At 51.8% G+C, this 9,426-nt stretch overlaps 2 protein-coding genes across 2 annotated transcripts; both read left to right on the forward strand.

Moving 5' to 3' along the window:
• Positions 1-1,645: 1,645 nt before the first annotated feature.
• C8A04DRAFT_31852 (protein SERAC1) lies at positions 1,646-3,741 on the forward strand (the record flags this gene model as incomplete). The annotated part of the gene is made up of 3 exons (XM_062781894.1): positions 1,646-2,110; positions 2,176-2,226; positions 2,284-3,741. 3 exons carry the CDS (start codon positions 1,646-1,648, stop codon positions 3,739-3,741), a joined length of 1,974 nt encoding a protein of 657 aa, XP_062633969.1.
• A 1,108-nt stretch (positions 3,742-4,849) lies between these two features.
• On the forward strand, positions 4,850-9,426 carry C8A04DRAFT_39752 (uncharacterized protein; the record flags this gene model as incomplete). The annotated part of the gene is made up of 6 exons (XM_062784702.1): positions 4,850-4,983; positions 5,059-7,237; positions 7,271-7,551; positions 7,667-8,347; positions 8,448-8,544; positions 9,079-9,426. 6 exons carry the CDS (start codon positions 4,850-4,852, stop codon positions 9,424-9,426), a joined length of 3,720 nt encoding a protein of 1,239 aa, XP_062633970.1.

Raw genomic sequence — 9,426 nt, forward strand, 5'->3', positions numbered from 1 at the left:
GATTCAGTCTCAGTGCCAGCTTGGATAATGGAAGTGATAGACAGATAGGTACCTACCTTGAGGAATTAGCGCTGGTTTGGCACGACGAAGGCTGAGTTAAACCGGAGGCGGGTGGATTTGATTCGGACATGTTACTTATCAAGGTTTCATGTTTGCTCAGAAGAGTCCGGATTATTGTTTCGCTTGAATTTTTGAAATGGAAACCGTGCCCTCTATTATCGACGAAGACCAGAAACTGACCGCGTTCTAAGGGCCAATCGCTAACGTCTTCAAGGTTCAAGGTACGGACTCGACAGAGCTCGGTCACGTATAGCTGATCAGTTCACACCGGAACGGTACGTAGATTGTGAAACACCGTTTCTTGCTGTCGTTTTCAGCTCCGTGGCTTAATTATGCCGTGGTCACGTGGTGTGATATTAACATCTCATTGTAACCGCCAACACGATGCAACTCCTCGCCTAATTATCTAACGCGCCTACGGTCAAGAGATATGAGGGGGAGCTGTAAATGGTAGCATCCGTCGCGCACCGGATAAAGATGACTGCAAACGAAAAGATACAAGGCTTGTCTGCTTTTACTCGGAGCTGCTTTCTTCACAAATGCTCTTTTAAATGAGGTTAGACTGTGTTGGGTATTCTTCAAAAGCTGTAACTCATGAGACATAAAACCGTAGCTGTATTTCTACGCTAGCTGGTAGCCGGTCGAGATAAACGACTGATTGGTGCTGTTGTGAGCTGTGAGTGATTGCATGGTGGTTGTTCTGGTTTACATCTGGAATTCAGGATGCACAGAGCGTTACTAATTAATAATTACACAACCTGGAACCCTGCGACTTGGTGGTTTAATGAATCGAGTTTATAATAGTCGAGTGGGAGCACCCTACTTTTCCCCTCAACCTCATTGTTGTGTTTGTGCCCGACCGTTGGTTCCGTCGGGATATTCAATCGGTATGAAAACATAAATATTATAGACAACCTCAATCCCGTCGTTAGTTCAGAATTCTTTTAGCGTGCAGCAGGTTCCCCTTAATGCTGTCTGTGGTCATGAAATCCGGCTCAGATAGCGTAAGATACGGTTGGTGGCTAAGGGTCACATTGAAAAGTGCAAATGAAGTTCTGCCATTGTACTGTTGTAGCAAGTGTTGTTGTAGGGTCATAAAGTTGTAGGGTTGAAAGGGCCGGTGCCTGTTTATGATTATTACACCTGGAATGGACGCAGGCGCAGAGAACGAGATCAGACCACATATTTCGAAGATCGGAAGGTATACACTCTGCTCCTTCCCGTCCCTACCTCTGCCTATTGCATGCTGTGGGTTTATTCGCCGGTTTCGCTCCCAAAATGGCATCATTATCATTGGCAGTTCTAGGCGTTCGGTGGTCGACCCACAGCAGCCACTGCCCCCTTTGGGCGCAGCAAGGCTTACCCATACTGAATGGGCGCTTTTTACGCAACCTTGTCGCGCTCCCAATTCTCCCGAGGCGGTATGACTTTCCCCAATCCTCATCGACAGGCCCAACCCCGGCCTAGCCAAGTGTATCCTTCAATGAGACCGAGTTGAAAAACCTGGATCAACCAAACAATGGTTCGTGGGCCCTTCGTTTTGTCCTCTGCATTCGCTTGACATTAGCGACGTGGTTTGACCTCGATGTCCGCTGGGCAGAAGTACTTTCGGAGGACAACCGATGCTAGCCCTGCAAAGGACTCAGTCAATGCGACCGCCGTCGCCCTAACTCAACCGCCCCATACGCCCATAGTTGACACTAGTCTCACCGCTGCCTCCACCCTCACGCGCAAGGTCGATGATAACACCGTCGGCCCCTTGGGACTGAGCCTAGTCTACTCCCCCGTCGAGGAGCCCACGACGGACTTCATTTTTGTCCATGGGCTCGGCGGCGGCTCTAGGAAAACGTGGAGCAAGACACCTTCTCCCGACCACTTTTGGCCGCAACAATGGCTCCCCCTCGAGCCAGTTTTCCAAAAAGTGCGAATCCACACTTATGGTTACAGCTGCGACTGGACGAAACGAAATCTGGACATCTGCAATGTCCACGACTTCGGGAAGGGGCTCCTCAGCGAGATAAGCACGTCGCCGCTACTTGCTGATGCTGAAGTGAGTTGCCTACCTATGGAGCCCTTTTTTAGCCTGGGTTGGAGCCAGTTACTTAACTTTGACAGACACCCCTTGTGCTAGTTGGTCATAGCATGGGAGGCTTGGTCATCAAGAAGGTGAGTCGGAATTCAAACTGTTTGTCCATCAAGGGATAATCCCCTAACACATGATAGGCATACATTCTTGCTCGGCAGAATGCACTGTACCGGCCCATAGCAAAACGGTTCCACACGATATACTTCCTTGCCACGCCGCATCGAGGGTCTGACTCCGCACAGCTTCTCAACAATCTCCTTCGCGTGGCTGGTCTCTCTCGCGCCTACATTGCCGACCTTCAGAGGGGGTCACTTAACAGTCAGTCAATCAATGACGAATTCAGGCAGTACTCGGGCGATGTCCAGCTGTGGTCATTTTACGAGTTACGAAAGACATCGGCGGGGATATTCAATGCGCTTATTGTCGATCCGGAATCTGCAACGCTTGGATACGATGGGGAACGGCAGACGCCCATCGATGCCAACCACCGTTCGATCTGCAAATTTGATTCACCTACGAACCCTAATTATCGGGTACTCTTGCAATCTTTCTCTACCACGATTCGGGACATCGAAACCTCGCGGCTGGAATTTATGGAAAGGCAGAGACGGGACCAGTTCAAGAAATTCGAGCAGTACCTGATGGTCCCCGAATCCCCCGAGAATGACCTCATATCCTTCCAGGATACTCTAGTACCCGGGACCTGCGATTGGTTGCTGTCCCGCGAGAAATTCACTCAGTGGCAGGATTTCTCCTCTTACGGCCCGACTCTCTTTTGGCTCCGTGGTCAGCCAGGGGGCGGCAAGTCCACTTTAGCCAGCCATGTTATTAATCACCTCCAGAAAGCTTCTCAGCAGTGTAGCTATTTCTTCTTCAAGCGTGGTGATAAATTCAAGATGCGGCTTGGCGACTGCTTTCGTTCTCTTGCTTTCCAGATGGGGTTGGCTGACCCCCAAGTCCTAGAGAAGCTCCTTCGTATGCGGAATGAGGGCGTTGGAATCGATGGAGATGACGTCCGGAGCCTTTGGCGTAAGGTGTTCGAAGCTGGCGTTCTAGCTGTCACTCCATCAGCCCCGGAACGCTACTGGGTCATCGATGGACTTGATGAATGCAGCAGCGATGGCTCAGCGTTATCTTTCCTTTTGTTGAAACTGGAAGACGCCACCTCCTTGCGGGTCTTTATCACAAGTAGGGAGTCGGAAGAGTTGGAGAGCTGTGCGCAACGCTTGCACATGCATGACGGCCGGACCTACTGCGAACGTCTGTCGCCATCAGACACCCTCGCGGACATGGACACGCTGATTCGGACAAGGATGGAGACTTGGACCATGTGGGATGAAAGAGATCGGGCTGCTCTCGGAGCGAAGATCCTGGTCAAATCGAGTGGTTCTTTCTTGTGGTCCGTCCTGGTCCTTGACAGGATGATTTTGGCACACGGAAAAGAACAGATCAACAGGGTCTTGGAGGAGATGCCGTCTGAGATGGAATCGACGCCAGGAATTCCCGAAAACAAACCCTTGGCGAAATCCAATCTGACGTGGGGTTCGGCCGAGCAAATTGGCAAGTTAAGCGCATCCTTCCCTGTTCCGACGTAAACTCCTAGTCGAGTTCTACCAGTAACCAGCGACATCGCCATTGCCGATATCTCCCTTTTACAACCGTCAAAAACGCTTCCTAGCCGACACCAATGGTTTCGTCTACATGCCCGGCTGATGCCGACCTTGTGGGCAAGATATCCACATCATTAAGGCAAAGCGTTCCTGATGCTGTTCTGAGATGTACTATGTAACGTTACATTGAAGAAGCGAAGGAACGATTCATTTCATTTACGAGGATAATCCTCCCAAGTTCTCTAGCGAACGATCGGATGCCGCAGTCAACCTGCATAGGTAACTGCCATGTGTTTTAGTGGCGTTGTAGCTCAAAACGTACGATACCTAACGAAAGACGTACGGTATCACCAATGTTCCTCCTCTTTTTGGCCGATTGCGCCTCCCTTTTTTTGGTATTGTAGTTGATAAACTAATTACCAACCTTATAACCACCAACCTTTCAATCACCCACCTCGCAACCACTAATCTCCCAACTACCATCGTTACACCACCAAGGGGTTACGACGGTCTATATCAAGCCTCACTTCACACTTGCTAGGGTAAACCGTAGGCGGTGGCACAGTCACTAATATTCTAGGCGTAAGGGACGGCAGGTTCATCTTCATCGACAAACATTCCTGGGTCTTGTCTGCCGGCATTGAGAGCGAAAATCTGCTTGCAGAAACGATCTATCTCCGCCATTTCGTCGCGCCACACAACTAGTTTTTGAAGGTCTGTGGGATCATCTGTGAGATTTTCCAATGCAGGAACGAGACGAATGTCATTGTCGCTCAGCATGACAGGGTCGTGATTGTGCGGAACGCATTGGCGTTCTCGGAGCGGTTTGGGTTGCTGCATGAACAGATGTTGCCACAGCCTTTCGCTCTGTTGGCCAACCCCGCCCTTGTGTAACCAGCTGGGAGAGCCTCGTGTTGTGCCCAACGAGTCAACAGCCACATTCGTTTGAACAAGTGACTCTGAGGTTTTGCGGTTCAAACCAGCCATTGTGAGTTTTCTCCGTGTTCAAGCGAGCGGGGACCCTGCAATAAATATCCTGACGTAAAATTTAGACTCCAAATTTCACCGCCCGGTGACCCGGCTTATAATCGCAATGGACGTCATAGCGTGTTCTAAGGCCGAGGCGGATTCCCAGCTCCAGCAGATTCGCAAAGGTCTGGGGGTTGAGGGAGACGAACAAACCTCCCCGATCCGGGTGCTGGCCTCTCTCAACCGGACCTTGAAGGTGTTCATACCCTTCTTTCTCAGCTTCAACTCTTGAAGAACTGTCGCGAAACCTCCTCAGTGCTGACTGGAATGTAGCATCTCCGACCAACTCTACCAGACACCAACGCATTTCCTTCTAGAACTGATCCAAAATGCAGACGACAACCACTATCAACCTTACGTCGTCCCTAGTCTCGTCTTATCGCTCTACGAGAGCGATAGCAAGCGGTATTTTCACACCGACTGCAACGAAGTCGGTTTCACGCTTGGTCAGATCGACTCACTGACCGACGTGGTCAAGAGCACCAAAAGGGTTGATAAAAGCTCCGGGCAGAAGGGATACATTGGCGAAAAGGGCATCGGGTTCAAGTCCGTGTTCAAGGTGGCCGATGTCGTCCACATCGCGAGCGGCCACTACCAGTTTGAACTGGACCGCAACCAGCCGATCGGCATGATACTTCCCATCCCCTCTCCGTTTCCCTACCCCCGTGCTGATCTTGTCTCCTCCGATAAGCACCACACCCAGTTCCTCTTGGAAGTGAAGCGCAATGACGACTTTCTGGAGATCGAACGGCAGCTGAAAAAACTAAACCCAGAGCTTTTGCTCTTCCTGCGTAAATTAAAGCAATTACGCCTATCTTTCCCCGACAATCGCCGCTTCATCCTCCTCGTGCGTTCCGTTCACTTATCGAACCGGGATTTGGGAGGTGGCGGTGGTGTGGAAATGATCACGCTCAAGGCTTCCATCGGTGGTATCGGCCCGGGTGGCAATATGACACAACACAGAGAGAAGAAATATGTCATCTATCGACACGAAGTGCGCGATTTGCCCTCAGACCCCGTGAGGGAGGGAGTTTCTGCATCCGAAGCCATACTCGCATTCCCTTTTCGCTCTCAGACAGATAACGGTTGCGTGCCGGTCATCGAAAGCCACAAGACGTTTGCTTTTCTGCCGATCAATGATTTCGGATTCAAGTTCGCCATCCACGCCGACTTTCTGCTTGTGGCAAGCCGAGAGGCGCTCGAGGAACGACGTCCATGGAACCTGGCTCTCCGCGACGGCATTCGCGACGCCTTCCTGGCAGCAATGCAAGGCTTTGCATTCAGCAGTCCAGAGGATCAGCTAGGAGGGTTCCGTTTCACCTGGCCTAAATACCTTACACGCACGCCCCATGGCAGTGAATTCTGGGATGAACTCTACGCGGATATCATCAAGCATCTGAGACAGAGGCCACTTCTTGCATCACAACATGGACCACCAAACAAGTTTTGCAACCCCAGCACTCTACGGTATGTGCCTACTAAATACCGATTCCATGGCCGAACGCTATTTGAGCCCCTTTCCGACGAGTCCAGTCATGACCACTTATCATTTCAGTACGACGACGTCTGGTCTGAACTCGAGCAGCTCGGCGTGCAACCCCTCAGCCTCGACGAGCTATGCACCGAATTTGAGCAGTGGCTCGCACGAGTCGACAGCGTGGTGGCGCTCAAGGCCCGGCCGCTCGCATGGCACGAACATGTCAGTCGGCTCTTCTATGGCTGTAATCCTTTTTTACAAGCAAGGCTGAAAGCATTACCCATCATCCCATTGTGTGACGGGGCGTGGAGCAAGGTAGGGCCAGGTCAGAATATATATCTTGAATCCCCATTTCACGACGACGACAGCGTGCCAGGAAACCTAGATATGTTCATCGTGAATCCTGTCGCGTCCCGAAACAAAGCGAGAAGGGAGTTTTTTGAGTTCCTCGGTATCAATCAGTACACACCCCGGCAGGTTGGCGATCTGATTCTCAAATTACACCGTGACCCTAATAGAGGTATTAGTCGCACAGCGGAAAACCTCATCCTCGACGCGGCATACCTCTTCAAGCACCGATCGCTGCTCCGCTGGTATTTCTGCAAAACCCCCAACATCTTCTTCGCCGTTACCAGAAATGGCGAACGTGCAAACAGGAAAGTCGGTCCCATTTACTACGACGATCCCCGCGTACAACCCAATCTCATCAACCGGTACAAATCATCCGCTGGAAATCCGTTCTGGGTCCTGGACGACGGATACGAGGCCGTAATCTTCACGGATAATGATCCGTCAACACAGGCTCAAAAACAGCAGGAATTCCCCAACTGGCTGCTGCAGTCTCCCACCATCTCACAGGTTCCAGAGCTCGTACGGAATCACCAGCTGACACCAGAGTGGGAATTCCTCCGCGATGCCAATGTCATTGACCTTCTCCACGCGCTGAAGTCGCGTTACGGGTCCTCTGCCCCTGAGGTAGTACCTGTCGTACTGTTACAGGCTGTGCAGCAGTTGCAGGTCTGGTGTCGGGATGGGAGCCAGCGGCGTTTGGGTGACCTGGCCCTGCCGACGGAGGAACTTCTGCGGGAGTGTCCTAACATCGATTTTGTCGATCTCTCCGAGGCTGGCTCCACGAATTCCTGGGAATTCTTGTCCCGGTTTGGCGTTCTTTGTACATGTGATACTACGGCGAGACTGCGCGAACTGCAGGCTCTGAGCGAGAGGTTTCAGCCGGGGGATGTTAGTAAAGAGGCTGTTCATGGAATTTACCGGTCGTTAAATTCGGATGGGTATCGAGAGAATAAGGATAAAGTCCGGTGAGTATCCACGCTGAGTTCCTGAGCAGCACAATTGACTCTGTTTCTGTAAACTCGCTATATAATCGGATATGCTAACCATCCCCAGAGCCTTCTTCAACAACAACCGCGTCGTGCTGATTCCAGACGGGGAGCATTCAGGATGGATATGTCACGACCGTTGCGTGTGGAACGCACCGCCACTCCTCCAACAGGTTGTCAGGCTCCGTCCGTACTACCAAGATTGTGAAAGGTTGTTCACGCAGATCCTAGAGGTAAGACCGGCCAGTCTCGGTGAAGTGGTACACGAATTCTGCTCCTCAGAGTCCAACAGGGGAAATGAAAAGTCCGCAGTCCAACGTTTTGAGAAGTTGCTTCTCTTGTTGGCGGATTTTGAGTCCAAAGGCCCCCCGTGGCTATGTAAGGAGGAGTTGATGAGGATCCGGGCTGCTCCCGTCTTCCCTGTTATTTGGCACCAGCAGAAAGTAGACGACGCGCCGCAAGATAATCCCGCCGCTATTATGTGGCGTTCGATGGACGAAGGCGGCTGGAACATTCCTGATGACATCTTTCTCGAGAGCTTGTTTCGGGGCATGGTGTATATGCTCGGCATGCCGGTCAGGTCCATCATCAAGTCCGCAGACCGCCTGAAGGAATTGTTCGTGGCGCTCGGTTGCACGGAGATGCTTCTTTCGGTTTCCGTGGAACAAACGGTTGAGCTGGATGGGGATAAGGTGCGAGCGCTATCCGTGGAGAGGGAGCTCAAGATCCGGGTTCAGCATCTTTCCCAGTAAGTATTCGCTTCGGCGCAAACCTGAGCACATAATACTCGGCTGCTTACCTGTGATATGTGTCGTTAGGCTCCCGAGAACCACAGATGCTACAGACAGCCCTCATGCGCTCATCCAGGTTTGGCGTGTCCCGTCCATCGCGATCACCCGACGCTTGGGCGACGTTGAAATCACGGCGGATGATGGACTCTTAAAAGTGCACAAAAACGATATCTACCTGCCGTTGGCCATCCCGCCACATCGCCAGGCCGAACTTAACTACGAGCTCGGATGCCACTTTGCCAAATTGTTAGGTATCGAAAAGGCCAGTGTAGGGTTATTGAACCTCCTCATGAGCGCTCCGGCCAACCAACTTACCAATATCCTGCAACGTCACAATATTGAGCCGCCTTCATGCGGTGAGATTAGCAGCGGAGAGGCAGATGATAACATTGGACTCACAGGCTTTCCCGCCCATTTCGCCCATTACCCCGAGGATGTAGGCTCAGCGAGTGACGCCCGTGAGGGATGGGGGGGAAACGATAGCATGCCGCTAGCATTGGGAATAAGTGCCGGGTCCTCGAACATCTCAACATTGACTTTACCAATTCGGCCCCGGGTGGGAGGCGGACAAGGTTCTGTTATTGATCACCCGTCTACAGCGAGGGCACTAATCTCACCCGAGGCGGAACTGCGCCGCAAGAAGATCGGATTCCGTGGGGAACGGCACGTGAGTACACATTTCTTTTAGTCCACGTTCTCTCTCTCAAAGTTCCTGAAGCTTGAGCTTACCGACTCCCAGGTTTACCATTGGTTTGAACACCGCATCAGCGACTGGACCTTTGCCAATTGGACCAGCAAGCTGCGCTCCGAGGCCGGGTATCCCGAGTTTATGCAAAGTGAGAAAGACTTTAGCGACTTCACCTACCGTGACACCTTGGGGTACATGAAGACGGAACTCGGCCAACTGGGAATAGAAACCGAGGCGGGGTGGTCCCGGAGCACGACATATCATCTTGAAGTGAAGACCACGACAGGGGCTGCCAACGAACCCTTTTTTGCGAGCCAGATCCAGGTCGATATGGTAGGTCTGGAATAA

The sequence above is a fragment of the Dichotomopilus funicola genome (genome assembly GCF_033296635.1).
Source record: "Dichotomopilus funicola strain CBS 141.50 unplaced genomic scaffold C8A04scaffold_74, whole genome shotgun sequence".
In the NCBI taxonomy this organism is placed as follows: Eukaryota; Fungi; Ascomycota; class Sordariomycetes; order Sordariales; family Chaetomiaceae; genus Dichotomopilus; species Dichotomopilus funicola.